The 15,594-nt window shown below is 40.0% G+C and overlaps 1 protein-coding gene across 1 annotated transcript in view; it reads left to right on the forward strand.

Annotated features, from left to right (window-relative positions):
- Positions 1-15,594, forward strand: part of GAS6 (growth arrest specific 6) — a 41,796-nt gene that overhangs the window by 10,692 nt on the left and 15,510 nt on the right. The window contains exons 3-8 of the mRNA XM_027743503.2: positions 3,835-3,859; positions 4,582-4,644; positions 10,354-10,476; positions 11,971-12,090; positions 14,100-14,225; positions 15,336-15,457. Coding sequence (XP_027599304.2) covers positions 3,835-3,859; positions 4,582-4,644; positions 10,354-10,476; positions 11,971-12,090; positions 14,100-14,225; positions 15,336-15,457 — 579 coding nt within the window. The remainder of the gene's footprint in view (positions 1-3,834; positions 3,860-4,581; positions 4,645-10,353; positions 10,477-11,970; positions 12,091-14,099; positions 14,226-15,335; positions 15,458-15,594) is intronic.

Genomic DNA, 15,594 nt, shown 5'->3' on the forward strand with positions numbered 1-15,594 from the left:
CATGCATTCTTAAGTCTTACAATATTGCCATGGAAGCTAATAATTGTGTTTAATGCATCGTAAGACTTGCTCCTGCATGTGTTCGTATGAAAGGGGTGGAGACTGTAGAGCTTAAATCTTTACTGTTATAACTGTCTCCTGCACAGCAAGGGAAAGGTCTCTTGAGCTGAGTTGAAGTAAGCAAGCCAGGACCTGCCTGGAGAGACTGGCCTCATGCTGTGCTTTCCACCTCACTGAAAGGGTGGAGACTTGCGGATGTTAGGCACTTCAGTCTCCCCTGTTTCTCCCTCTTTACCTGAGATCTCTGCTGAGCTGCACTTTGGATGGCACATGACGTGGAACTCATGGTTGGGTGACAGCTCTGGTAGCTCATACTGCATTTGAGCTGTAGTTACAGCAGATAAAAGATGTAATTTACAAAAGGACTGTTCATGTTCCTGGGACACCACGGGCTGTTGGTGTCCTGCTGCCAGGCCCTTGACTATTGTAGTTTCTGGCATCCCAGCCCTACTGGTTGATACATGTGAACCAGTCAGACAGAAGGTATGTTGGGTCACAAGGAAGAGGGGTGCAAATACATTAGGTTTTTTGGTAGGAGTGTTCCCAGAGGTTGGAGTTGTTGAAACTACATTTGTGACTGTTGGTCTCTCGTGGAGGTTGGTGCTTCTGCAAGGTATTGTCTTCCTCTTGCCTGCAGTGGGACATTGCTACTGGACAGATGGGTTAAAGAGCTTGGTGAGGTCAGTGTCTGTACAGCAGCCTATCCACAGGATGTTTATGTCCCACATGTATTTGTTTATAGCTTTTTATTTTAAAAGTCCATTTCTCCTGCTTTTATTTTCAGCTTTAATTAGGAAAGCAAATCCAAAGGGGAAGGGCTGACAACATTTAAACATTGACTTTTTATACCAGAGTCCAAGCTGAAAATTTAACACATAATTCTGTCATGATTTTTACCACCCCAGCAGTAACAGTTAAATAACTTCTTGTGTTTTGATCATATGAATTGTGTGTGCTTTCTGGATGGTGATATATTTGGTAAGCCTGAAATTGAGGGTGGATAGCTGATAAATCAGCAGAATAGTAATAGAGAATCTTTGCCAATTCTTTCTTTGCAAGCCTCAAGCATTTCTCTTGGCATTTTTGTTGGATCATGAAAATACAATTGAACACTTCTGGTGGGGAGAAGATAAGTCTCATGCTTTTAACATGGACTTGACCCTGTGTAGGATCCTTATCTTCCCTGACATCTGGGAGTCATTAAAGCTTAGTACAGCACAGAAGACTGAAAAGGCATAGTGGAGTTAGGCACAGCTTGAATTTTTAACTAAGAAAACTTCTCCTTGATATTTTTTGAAAAGGGACTGTTACTTTCAGTTTAAGCAAGTTCCTTTTCTCAAGGTGTGAGATCATTTGTCCTTCATTCTTGATTAATCTTTTGGCTGAATGGAAATATGTTGTCATTGTATTTCCAAAAGCCTGTTGTAAGAAAAATTGATTATGGAGAAATATGAAAAGTTAATCATACAAGAATGAGTAATGTTAGAACATTGCTTTATTTTAGAATGGTAGTATCAGCAGGTCCTGTAAACCTGGTGAAGTGCTACTGATCAGCAAGTGCTTTTGTATAAGTAAATGCGGAAAATGGGGAAAGAAGGGTTAAATTTCTATTAATAGCCCCCTGTTTAAATCACTTACCTTGGTTATGTACCTTGTGAAATGAAGCTTGTCATGGTACCGTGTCTTGGAGTTTCACTTGTCTGCTGTTCAGCTGGCATTGAATCAATATATAGTCAGTTTGCATTTAGAGGGTTATTTGCACAAAAGTAAACTCTATACCACTTTTCTAGCACTCAACTCATTTATCAGAGGTCAAGGAGAAAATGAAGTTTTGTGCCTTTGCCACCACTGACTTGGAGCAATTAGGCTGATGGCCATGAATATGAAAGCTCCTATTTATTGTTCTATGAGTGCCCAAACAGTTGTTCTTGCCAGAGTCTGGATTATCCTGTTGGTGGTTAAACACATCTGCACATTCTTGTGAAGTATGTTGGAAAAGGAGAACTAATGAAAGAAATGTTTTGAATATTTTATTACATGCCACTAGCTTTTTCTCCTCAAGTGCTGGCTAAAGTTCAACTTGTGATTAATAGTACAACTGGACACTCACCTGAATACTTAGAGTGCTTGGATTTATTTTTATTTAGACTGCACTTTTTTGATTTGTCCTTTCCAAAACTAAACCTTAAAACAAACATAAAAAAATAGGAAACAGGGACTGTAGTGAGTTCTGAGCTCAATACTATGTTAACCCGAAGAGACAGTTCAAAGCTCAACCCCCAAAGCCTATTATGCTCATGTCAGAATTGAAAATGAACATAAGTATAAGCTGCTACTCTACTTCTTTGTTGGTGCTCTGATAATTTAGGCTGAATAGTTACATGGTGCGTTTCAGTTACTGGGGCGTATTTGCCAGAAGCAATTGATTTTTCTGGTAAATGACAGCAATGCAATTGATTGCATTGGACAGTCCAGATCAAACTGAATCATGGCATGAGCCTGTCTCTGTTGTTTATACATGCCTGTAAGAATGCACGAGCCTATCCAAACATCTGTAATTAGAGGAGAAGATAAAATAGTTTCTTACCTTGCACATTGTATAGACCAATTTAATTTTGTAGAATGCAGGGTATTTACTGTCCCAATCTCACCGAAGATAGTGTTATATGAAAATTGCTCATGGTGTATGAAAGAGAATTATATTGTTCAAATACTTTCACAATTAGCTGAGAAGTGGTCTATTTTAACCAAAAAAATTAAGCACCAGTACAATCCATAAGTTTTTTCCTCATTGCATGCCCCAGTCACAATTTAAACAGCGCTTGAACCGATGACTTATACATTATGAAAACCACTATAAGGGTGAAAAGAAATGCTTCTTCCTAGCCATGAATTTTTGTACTTTTTTTAAAAATGTGATACAATGATCAACTTCAGCCAATTTCCCATCCTTCTATGCAGCACAATTGTATTTTCCTGCTGTTTCTCTGTGTTGGTGCAAACAATTGTGGGTGGCAAGGCCTCACCAGGCTCAGTAGTTTTCTGACATGCAGGGGTGGATCCACATCCCATCAGCAAATGGCTGCTCTCTCTGTATGGCTGCACTTTGTTGATGCAAAGCAGGGAACAGTAACACATGACCGTGTACCACGAAGGCAGTGGGAATGCCCTTTGCAGTCTGGTTTTAGATTAACGAATGTCAGTTTTCCCCTCAGTTGCAAATTGTCACTATTCCCTTCTTTGAGCAGACTCTCCACGATGGAGTGGGTGGTACGGCAGTGGGTGGTGTTGTAGTCAGAGTTGTAGGGTGCTTGTTGGAAGAGCAAATGGTACCCTTTCATTTTGGGTGACTGTGGTGTTAGTGTGCTGGCCATGTTCTGCATCAACAGAGTGCCTCAGAGGACGTACTGGGTGACTAAATGATCCTATACTTTCCCTCTAGGGTTTTGCCCCTATCTCATGTCATCATTAGCACCTTTACCTCTTGGTGGGTAAGTGGCTTCATGCTCAGTCACTGCCACTGACCAGGTCAGCTGCCATCAAAAAATACCTTGACACTGGAGCTAATGTTTCTTTCCTTTTCAAATGACAAAATATATGTATGATATTGTGGTGTTTCTGGTTCTGAATAAAAATAAATTAGGATGTTGGTGTTTGGAACTTGTTAAACAACTGTCACGCAAGAGCACTAAACTGACAGCAGCTCTTAAATAGTATTACAATAGAAGCAAATGTTATTCAATAAATTTTTGCCTTTTTTTCCCCTTTCTACAGGAGTATTTTTACCCGAAATACTTGGGTGAGTTGCAGCTTTTACTTTTACTTTGTGGCAGTGCTGGTATGTGATGCCTGACACTGGAGCTTGTTACAGCTGAAGCCTCTGCTAAGAAACGTGATGGAAATATGATTGCAATAAACATGCATTGCTAACTTTAGAGTGTATGTTCCTTATAGTACTTTGAGGTGTGTTTTTTTATTTACGTGTACATTTGCATACATAGATGTTCTATATGTTTTCTGCATGTTAAAATCTTGATGTTGCATATGTATCTGTGGCTTGCAGTGTTGTTAAGTAATTTGTAGTTTTCTACCTTTTTCCCATTTTAATTAACTTAGTTATAAACTAATCTCTGTATTTAAAAAAAAAGATGCCTTTACTTATTGAACCACTGACTTATTTTATTGACTGTATCATAGTCATGGTGTGAAAAAAAATCTTTGTGCTTTTTAGGTATTTTAAGAAATTTAGTTGGTCAAATTTGAGTAGCTACTATCACAGTTTTAGAATCGTAGTAGCATCTGGTTAAGTGATCATCCTCTTCAAATGGTTTATAACTGCTGTACATCAAAGCTAAAAAAAAATTAATGAACTTAAGAACTTTAAGGCATCTGGGAGATTATAATATTGCATAGATTTTGCATCCACCTTCCAAATCCTTGCAGTCAGGTGTCGTTTTACATGCTTTGAAGCACTGTCCTGTCATCATTATAAAAATAACGATTTTATTTTCTGTTCTTCAGCTTGTATTCAGAAATATGGGTCACCGTATACAAGAAGTCCAGATTTCCTTACATGCGTTCATAGTAAGCATTTTGGGTTTGTATATTGTAGTTAAATGTTCTCTCATTCTGTCTAAAGGTGTGGTACTAGCTCAACCATCTCCATTTCTGATAGTATTTTAGTACCGGTCTTCCTATTCTCTAGGCTCAAGACTCCATACCACCAAAAAAATCTTTTCCATTTATAACCTAATGCCATCTTGCTGTCATGTTTTAGTACTTTGGTATTTTATGATGCAAGTTTCTTTCCCACCAGTTTCCCGAGGTCTGAATAAACTGAGAAGCAAGAGGGACAAGAAGTAGGATGTACGTAAGGCTGTACACTATGCTTGGCCTTTCATTTTCTATTCTCTTGCTAACTTTGGCTCACTCTATTAAGGAACATTAAGACAAGCTTAAAGTCAAACTCAGGCTCATGACAACCTTCTTTACATTACGAAGATGAGTTTCACGTGTCATGGGACTGTGCTTTAAATATTGCAAACTTTAAAAACTCAAATTAATTTGGAAGTCAAACTGATAACTTTGTAGCGGGTGAAGGGAATTCTTCTAATACATTTCTAGTTGCCCCTTGAAGCTTAGCAGTGCTAAAGGTATAAAACTGCATAAGTGTTCTAAATACGTCCTGGGAGCAGAACAAATGGGGAGAAAAATCACATGTATGTATATTTATTTTCTTTTTACCCCTGTGTTTCAGTCTTTTATTGTGGTCAAGTTTGATTAGTCATGCATTCGTACCAGTGCTACCAAAGCAGGATCAGGATTTAGTTGGCCTTTCACATTTATGAACTGCATTACAGCAACCTTTTTTAAGAGTGAATTCCAAGATTGGTAAGTGGTATGTGAAGAATTGCCCTCATATCACTTACAGATGTTAGCAGTATCACTTATGGTTGTTAAGAGTGCTCTCAACTGGGAATTCTTGGACTTGTGGTACCTGTGTCAGCTAATTCGAAGTGGGGTATGAGGCTGAATGCTTACTTTTACTTGTGTGTGTGGCATGGCAGAGGCAGGAGTTTTTGATGAAAATGGTTGTATCAACTGGGAGCACTTGTTCCAAACAGCTAAACGGTGTTTTAGAAATGCAAGTCTAAAGCTTGGCGATGAAAAAATCTGAAAAAATAAAAGCTGAATAATTGTTTTTAGGACTCACTGCCCATTTCATATGCAGTGGTTTGGAAAGAAAATGATAATATTTTCCCCCATTAAAATATTAAAAGACTTTAAAATGGCTGAGTTTTGGCTAGCCATTGTCGATTCACAGGAGAAGTAACAGAAAGGAACCTGAAATGCACTTGGAAGAATGACAGGCTTTGTGCTTAGCCAGTTCCAGTGTGCCTCTTAATTTTTCACAGATGTTGCTAAAAGACTGTGTAGCTCTGTGGTTTTGTGCCTGCAAGATGCTTTTAAATTTTGTTTCTTAACAGCCTTCTCCCCTCAAAACAAGGCTCTTTTAGTGGAAGGCTCTTTTAACCAGGTGTACAAAGACATTGCACAGCCTGAGGGCTGGAGAGTGATTAACTACACTAGTTTATACTAGGAATAAGGTAGAAATTTTAACTGTGACAGTGATTAGACAGCTTAGCAGAAGATGTGAGGATTCCTAGTTTCGTAAGCTCTTTAGATCAGGTTTACAGGTAGGATTCAGCTCTGGATTCAGAGTTAGATGCAGGTGTTTCTAGCAGTGTTCTACATGAGTAGTATTCCCATCACAGTCAGTGGAGTGTTAATCTCCTCTGGTTCTAGAGGGATTCCATCAACCAAATTGTGCCAGCTCTGGGGAGACCTGAATCCATGTATGGACTGTTTATTTACTATCTCTAGCAACTGCAGCGAGTGTTTCCAGTTGCTTTGCAGATAGATGTTTACTTTACACACAGACACCTGTACTTTGGTCTGCAGATCTGAATATTTTTCTAAAAAAGATCCTGCATGTCAGCTAGGAATTAAGGATTTGGTTCTGCAAGACTTTGGAAAATTGTGCAGGATTTTTTGGAAATGAGGCTTCATGTGGCCTTAAAAAACAAAATGAGATTTTTGTTATGTCACGTGCCTGCTTTTCAGTAGTGACTGTCATAATCTTCACAACCTAATATTTCCCTTAGGAAGTTTTACTATGCACCATTTTGTGAATATCAAAAAATAAATTCATAACATGGAGTAATGAACTGGAAGTGGCAGTCAGCAGACATAAGTAAAGTCTTGTTTCCATACAAGACTTCAAAAATGGAATTGGTAGTTCTATTCTCTGTGTCCGCTTATGAGCTACCTATGTGCTATCAGACATAGCTCAAAGCACACAAAAAGGTCATGCTCATCATTACTTTGAACAGCTTTACTAAATCCGTTGTGTAAATGAATGGAAACAAAAGCACCATTTTCTTTTGTGATTGCTTAAATCAGGAGCACCTTTTTTGAAGTTGGTAGAATTATACAGCTTTGAAGCCACCAGAGGAGCGTAAGACTGTGTCTTGTGTTCTCAGCCTCTCATGGATAAGAGGCTGCAAACTGTCATCACTGTGTCGATGTGATAAAAACATCCTTGGTTGTTCCTGCCATTTACCATGGTTGCAATAGCTTACTATTCTGCTGAGCAGTGTTATTACCATTTGGCTCTGCAAGGCATATCAGAATCCAGTTTGAGGGAAAGAATCAGAAACTTGTGGGTACACTAGATAAGTCATGCATAACCCTATTGATTTGTTTTGCTTATCAAGAGATTTTGAAAACACTGCCATATCTGGGAGGCTTGGTTTGTGCAGCTTCAAAAAAAAATAAAAGAAGACTTGGCTTACTGAACCTATACCATTCTGTTTCCTGTACACACATTCTGGTCTGTCTAGGAAAAAGGAATATCCTGGTCAGACCTGCTCTATCATAGCTCATTGCTGCCTAAACATGGCCTTTCCTTCTCCAACTCCTCCACCTCCAGTAGTGTGTCAGCTGGGCAGTGATTCATCAGAAGGTGTTCTGGCAGGTGGATGTTGAGAATTGTAGCTGTGTTTTCTTTTGTATGGCCTGGCCTCTACTTTGGCTGTGGCTTTGCTCCGACTCTGCACATCTGGAGTGGAGAGGAATAAAGAAAATTAGGCCTTGTTTATAGTGAGAGGATGGTTGTTTCTGTGAGGCTTTTGGGACTGCGTATTCACGCTTTTCCAGTATAGTTTTCCCAGGCACTAGCTTCTGAGCATGAAGGTGAAGTACTGAAAATGGGCATTTCTTTGACCATGTCACACTTCTTTCCCTATCAGTCCTCTGGCTCTCTCCTCCCTTGCCCACAAGGGACACCTTACTGAGGCTCAGGATAAATGCCTGCCTTCTGAATGGCATGACCCTAGCTAGAGGTTGAAGCTGTGCAGGTTACAGAGGAGAACCTGAAATGAGAGAGTGGATGGAACCACTGTGTTTTGGCTGCATTTTGATAGAGGTAGATGAAATCGTAACTGGAAATGCAAATTCCTTCAGTTATGGAGATTTGTGATCATTTATGGCCTTCTATAGACCTCCTTTCTTTGTTTGATTATTTTGTTCTGCTTGATTCAGCCCACTATGTTTAATGACGGATATTGCCAATCTTCTCCTGTTTTCTGGCATTTGTCAGTCCTCTACAGAAGAACAGTGGATCCTTATAAATATATGCGTAGTGGACAGGTAATGTTTGTTGTAGTTTTTGAACTTGCTCTAGACGGTTCTTATGCCCAAAGATCAATTAAATACCTACAGAGAAAGGAGCAGTGAAAACTTTTATACTATTGTATCAACTCTGGTAAGAGTCTCATTTGAACTGTCAAAAGTACTTGAAAAGAGTACCCATGAGATAGATGGAAAGAAATCAGAAATTAGTACTCTATGGTAATCTGAATAAACTACAGCACTATGGGCACCTAACTTCAGTCAGTGTGCAGTGCAGCCCAAGAAGCTGACCATTTTTTTCTTGATAACTATAAAACAAATGCTGTCCAACATTTGAGCATATGTCCGTGCCATATTTTTATGCCTAAATAGCATAACTCCTAATGGCTGTCTAAAAAGGCAAACCAAAAGCGCAAAAGACTGTTGAGCAAACTGAAACACAGATGGTTTTACCATACTTTTTCACTGTGAGAGTGACCCAGAACCAACACAAGTTGCCCAGGGAGGTTGTGGAGTCTCCATCCTTGGAGATAATCAAAAGCCTTCTGGATGTGGTCCTGGGAAACTGGCTGTAGGTGGCCCTCCTTGAGCAGGGCCCTCTGGAGATTGGACAAGTGACCTCCAGAGATGCCTGCCAGCCTTAAGCATCCTATGATTACTAAGATTCAAATCTGAGGCAGTCAGTGCAAAGAAAAGTGCTGTTCATGTGACATCAAAGGGATCTGCTTCTGCCTGCCCTCACAGAAATGTTAAAAGTTCTTTCAAAGCAACCTGTCATGAAGATGACTTACAGGGTCACACAGAGGAAGAAGAGACATGTAGAAGCAGTATAATCCTTGCAAAAGTAGGAGTTAATTTGAGTCTTTAATTCTCTCAATTTGAGAAGTCTGATGGGGCTGCTAATCTATGACTAGTTTCTCTCCTAAAAGCCCCCCTGCCACCCTATATGCCCATCAGTTCACAGGTCATGTTTCAGAATATCATCAAGAGTCTGAACTGGATGTTGGTCTCAGCAGAACCAGTGTATGGAAACGGGTTGCTGCTGCTGCTGCTCGCTTATTGTGTACCCACTGGGCAATCCCCACTGCTGGGAGGAGATGTGTAAAAAGAAAGGCCCTTGAACTAGGTGACCTTTGCAATCTGCAGAATGAGCTTCTGCACTGTTCCTTCTTGTTAAAGTTGTGGAAACAGTTAACACATTTATGTTTTTGAAGATCACTGATCTAGAACACTACTGTTAAGAGGTTACTACTAAATGATAGCTACCAACTCTTTTTTTTTGTGGGAACAAGGGTATTCTTTCATCCTTCCTTTAGTTACCTCTGTGAAGCACTGTCCCTGTGTGTTTTGCAGATAGGTGGGCAGGTGAATTTAGACGGGTGATTTCCATTTGTTGAGTAGTTAGATAATAGTTTGAGATTTTTTCCTCCAATCCTCCCCAAAGAGTGGTGACTACTCTTTTGCTACTTTCTAATGAGAAAACTCATTGCCAGGTATTGAAACCTGGCTTAAAAATCCCCATAGGACCATCGTGCTCTCTGTAAACTGGATTAGTGGTTTTCTATTCCTTTGCTGTTAACTCACAGGTATTCCTTTTTTATTCTCATTCTACATAATAGAAAAGCTCTGACAAAAAATTCAGATATAAACATTTGCTAGCTGCAAATCTATCAGCTCTGGTAAGATCCTCAGTTGAACTACCAAAAGTACTTGAAAAGAGTACCCATCCCTTCTTGAGTACTTTGTTGATACTGCTTTTTGTTTTCTCCAAAACTAGGGAGAGTAGAATTAACTTTCTTAAAAATGAGCTACTTTGAGTTGTTTCTTTCAGGATGTGCCCTTCAGATAAGGGCAGTGGTAGCTCACTCCGTTTTGCAATGAAATGAATTCCACTGCATGTGCTCTGCAAAATTCCTGGCACACCTTGTTTGGCATGTGAGCATTAAGAATTAGCTTCCAGTTTTGCCAGCTGTGAGTATTTCTGAGTGATTCCCCATTACTATTTAAGCTTCCCAACTTCTAATGAGAGTGAAACTCCTGCTTGTCAGTGATTTCAATGTATTGTTCTGTTCTGGCTTTTTTATTCCTTATGTAAATCAGATTTGCCAAACCAGTGTTCTCCTGATCCTTGTCACAAAGAGGGGACTGTCAAATGTGAGGATCTCAAGGGGGACTTCTATTGTGAATGCAAGCGTGGCTGGCAGGGGAAAACATGTGAAAAAGGTAATCAGGTTTCATTATCTTTTGTACTTGTAACAAAGATATTTTGTGTTTTGCTGTATTCTCAAATGGTCATGGATACTGTGCTGCACAATTCAAAAGTCACAGAACCGAACCTGGATTACACACCGCTCGTGTTTTTACCCTTCTTTGACTCAGGTAATTTTTTCACATCAGCATTTTTATATGACTTTAATGGAGCTTAGCTTGGTCTTGGCAAGGTAATCTAAGAAGTTAGGCTCTGACTTTCTGTCCCACCCCTCTGAAAGGGGCAGCAGAAATAGAGTTGTAGTGGCTTTTCAAGCAGAACTGCAGCAGATGCTGCTGTGAACCCTGGTGTAACAGATCACAGACTGCAGAGCCAGAGAAGCTGGCCCACCTGCCCTCTAGCATCCCTGCTGTGGGAACAATGACTTTCAGTCAGCAAGTTGGAGTCTGATGATACACAAACTGATGAAATTAGTTGATGATGCTAGTAGGACCTTATTCCACGTCCGCTTAATCCCACATATCCCAGGGTATATTTCCATCACCTCCAAAGAAAATATTCAGACAGAATCCGTTTGTGCAAGGAGTGCCAGGTACCAACGGGGCTTTCTCTACAAATTATCTTCCCTCCTCCTATTTTCTGGTTTCTTTTTTTTCCCCTTCTGCCTGCAAGGCTTCCTGTCAGGTAAGGAATGGCTAGAAGTCACATTCAGCCAGTCCAGAATTGTGGCAACCAAGATAGCAAGAGATCCAAAACCTTTCCTTCTCACGTAAATATCATGGTGAGATTGTAGGGTCACTCACAAGGAGCACATTTAAGCAATTCAGAAAGCAGACCAGTCAGTATCCAGTCAGCTTTGAGAGCTCAGACAATGATCAGTCTGAAGCATATTCCCATATTTTCCTATAAAATTCCATGACATGTGATGTTCTACTCATCAACTGACTCTAGAGTCCCATAGATAAGCAGGACATAATGAGCAGGTAGGGCAGGTCAAGGGTGAAATCAAGGCTCTGGGATTTTACTGGCTTTTTCTGCCAACTTCAGTGAGGCATACAGTGCTCAGTAGCTGAGAACTTAAAACTTTTTGTGTTTTTATGAGTTCTGTGGTAGTAAGGATATAGTGTTCTTGTATTATTTAAAACTTTCATCCTGAACTTACTGGTCATAGTATGATTTTAAAACTTAGTTATGATATAAAATGCATTATAATTAGTTTGCTTCTGCAAATGAACTTCTTCACCTCCACAGTGACTAAAGATAGGCATTCTCAGAGCTGTGAAGGAGATGCTCAGTTACATTGCCTTTTCTTTTTTTTGTTTTATTAAACAAGCGAGCTAATGTGCTTGAAGTGTTTGAATGAAATCTTTGTGCTTTTTGTAGTCATTGCGTTGCAGTCGTAATACTGTTTCTTGTTTGATCTTTCTGCTTCCCAGTGCCTATCCCACTCTCACCCTCCACATTATTCACAGAGATGAAAAGCTGACTAACACTTTATTTTGATGTAGATATTGATGAATGCAGAACGCAGAACGGTGGCTGTAGCCAGGTCTGTCTCAACAAGCTAGGCAGCTACCGTTGCTCATGCAACAGTGGTTACACTCTTAAAGACAGCAAAATATGTGAAGGTAAGTTTTGGTGGGACTCTCACTTTGCTTCAGGGGATGCTTGGTGACTTGTGCCTGCATTTTGGAGAGCTGAGTTGCCCTGAGCAGTCCTGGTCTGCTTCCTAGCCCAGCAGAAACTTGCTGGTAGCTCCTGTTGGCTGTGCTCCACTGGCATTGTGCTGGGTGCTCCAGCCAGCCTACACGCCTGGGCTTGTCAGCAGTGGGACCATGATGCTGTCAATATCCTAACACAGGCGTGATTCACAGAGGATTTGTGGCTTGGATTGTGCTAAATTGGTTTAGCCGATCAGTCCTCATATCCTGACATTGAGAGGAGGAAGTGCTGGCCAAATGCATTGTTATGATTCTTTCCAGTCTCACAGTGCTGTAGTATATGAGCCATTTGTTTTTCTTTTGTGTGTTTCTTATTTTATTTTTCTAAATTTGGATATGTGCAGCAGCTAATTCAAACAGATACAGATGGCTAAATTCGCTGCGACTGAATATTAATACATGTAGAAAGGCCCTAGTGAAGGTTGGCAGATATAGCAGGTGGGAACAGAAAGTGAGGATCTGAAATATCTGATTGAAACTTTTAAATGAATTTACATAACCAAAACTTAAGCAACTGAGATTTCAGAAGTGTTAATAAAACTACATGCTGAGACAAAGACTCATTAATGATTACAGTGATTGTTAAAGTTATGTGTATCTCATAAAAAATGGGTAAGTTTGTGTATATACCTCTTACAGATGGATGTGACAACATATTTCTAAACAACTTGCATACCTGATCTGAAGAGTGTATTAATGCTACCAGCAAAAAGACAAAGAGCAAGATTTTATTTCCATGTCACTTCCACTCTAAAGATGACTGTATAGATTACACAGTATCCCTTTCTAATGGGAGTACCCACTTAGAAGAGCCAACTTCACTTTTGAATTGTCCTCTGGTGCCAGTTGGCAGGGACAGGTGAATGGTGAGGGTGCTCACATATACGTTTGTTTTCATACTTACGTGTATTTGTTTCATACCCTGATACTGTCACTTAGGACACTGTGAGCAGTAGTATAAAAGCATTCTTTAGCTTCAGTGTGTGACCCTGCAGTTGCTGAGGTTGCTGTCAGGTGTGGTTATTGCTAGTTCAGATTTATCATTGCATTTTGGCTTTCTTTCATGTTTATTCCTTTTATCATGTGCATGCACACAAAAGTTACCTTTTGTCTTAATTTGTAGACTAGGCTACATAGGGTACTAGGTAGACCCTCAGCCAGCTCACTCATACATGGGAAAATCAACAAGTGTAATGTATAATTGTAGTTTTAACACATACTAGAAAGCAAACATAAATATTAAACTCTCAGTATACTGCAAATGTTTTGTCAACAGCAGGATTTTGCTGGGTATTAGTTAACATCTTAGGAAAACACTTGTGTGTTTTTATGGACCTCCAGTTCTTATCCTGCCTTCATGGTGAAACCCCAGAACATCTCTCAGACATGACTTGTTCTCTGTGACAAAATGAGCTGCTTCAATTCCCCTTTGCCACTATAGATCAGCAGGTATAGATCTTAATTTACTAAATGTGTGAAAAATTATTGTTTACCTGTCTGAGGACAGAGAACAGAAATCTGCAATGTGCTACAGGCTGCATCTCCCTTCAGTGTTTTGGTAACATTCATGCTGCTGTTCCTCAGTTCCTGTCTGTTGGTTTTTTTAACCTGCAGTTTCAGCCCCCTTGAGTGAAGGGAGTGTGGCTTTTTGATTTTCTGGGAGTTGGTTTGTTTTACAGTTTTTCTCCTTGCTCACTTTGTATTGTTTTTTTCCAGTAGTGGTTAATGGCTTTAAGAAAGAAAGACCAACTGGTTTTGAAAGCCTGAAGTCACTTCTCATAGCTAGCTACCCCTAAAGGTATCTTAAAGATACTGGTTTTTCAGTTTCCAAAATTTCTTGACCCTAAGCCTACTCCAGTATATGAATAGTGGTTATACTCCTCTCAAGCCATGTTGTTCAATTACTTGTTTTGCAGACATAGATGAATGCGCAGCATCAGCAGACATCTGTGGAGAAGCTCATTGTAAAAATTTAGTAAGCTCGTATGAATGCCTTTGTGACCCAGGCTACAAGTATGATGACGTGAAAAAAACTTGTCAGGGTAAGCTCATGAAATAACATCACGTTAGCATTTATTACATAATTTAAAGCTGTAAACCCCCCCGAAATTTAGTTTCAGGCTTCAGTAAAAGCATTTTTCTTTTTTTTTTTTTTTTTTTTAATCTTGCTTACACACTGGACTTCTGTTCCATCTCTCTAGTTGGGAGTGAGTTTGCAGATTTCAATCTGAGTTCATCAGGCTTGCAGTGGTCTTTGAGTTGATAGAGTTTGCAGTTGTCTTTGAGTTCACTGAGTTTGCAGTCAACTTTGATGACTTGAATCAAGCTGTACAAGCCAGAGTACTGAGATTTCTTGAATTCATGACAAGTGCAAGATCTGGTGAAAGCTCAGAAGCATCTGTGCATATTGCTGTCTCTAGACAAGAAAAGTTACAGAGCAGTAGCTGTTCTTTCAAAACCTGTCTTGTGGTATTACTCTGAACTATGAGCTTAATATGTGTTGGAACCATGCACAGTTCTGCTGGCTACACTGCCTGCAAGCTTTCTCAATGGAGTAAGCTTTGAAAGTATTCCAAAACTAGCATTGTTCCCTGCCTTTTGTCTAAGTTAATATACTGGCTCAAATCACACTCCAACCAGTCCTGCTGAGCTCTAAGTCTTTACCTCTGCCTGAAGAGATCCCTGTGGACTGTCAGAATTTGTTTTCCTGCAATTGTTTGTGAAGCAGATAAAAAGAAGCCAAAGGAAAAAAAAAAGAAAAAAAGAAAAAAATGAATGAGAAACTCAGCGCTTACTTGCAGTCCCTCAGTTGAAGGAGCAGGAGCCAGTCAGCACAGGCATAGCAGAAGGGGACTGAAGGGAGGAAGTCTTGTCTAGAAGTTAAAGCCCAGGGCTCTGCTCCAGCAGCTTCCAGCCTTCCCACTGATTTGGGCAGCTGGAATCTGTCTGTGAAAATAGCTTTGTGCAGATGCTAATTCTCACTCTTCTCTGCTGTAAAGATGTGGCATAGGGTAAGTACTGGCCACAGAGCACTTGGACATGCTCAAGGGGAAGGTGCTACGAAACAGCACTAATAATGCTTCCCCCCCCCAGTGATTCATGTTTAAACAAACTTATTGTTTTCTCCTCTCTTCTTCGCTGGTTTTGTGTAGATATAGATGAATGTGAAGAAAAGCTCTGTGAACAGACCTGTGTCAACTCACCAGGGAGTTATACCTGTCATTGTGATGGCAGAGGGGGAGTGAAACTTTCCCAGGATATGAATACGTGTGAGGTATGTCAGTGTTCATTGCTGTAACTGCAGAACAGACCTTTTCTTTACATTGCAATTAAGAATAACTGATGAAGCTCTGGACTAAAGTCATTTGAGCCAAGTGAACAGCAGGAGGGAATCCTATTGGCAAAGTTGGA

Source organism: Pipra filicauda, unplaced genomic scaffold (genome assembly GCF_003945595.2).
Source record: "Pipra filicauda isolate LSUMZ 115617 unplaced genomic scaffold, ASM394559v2 scaffold115_size4368891_pilon, whole genome shotgun sequence".
Classification (NCBI taxonomy): domain Eukaryota; kingdom Metazoa; phylum Chordata; class Aves; order Passeriformes; family Pipridae; genus Pipra; species Pipra filicauda.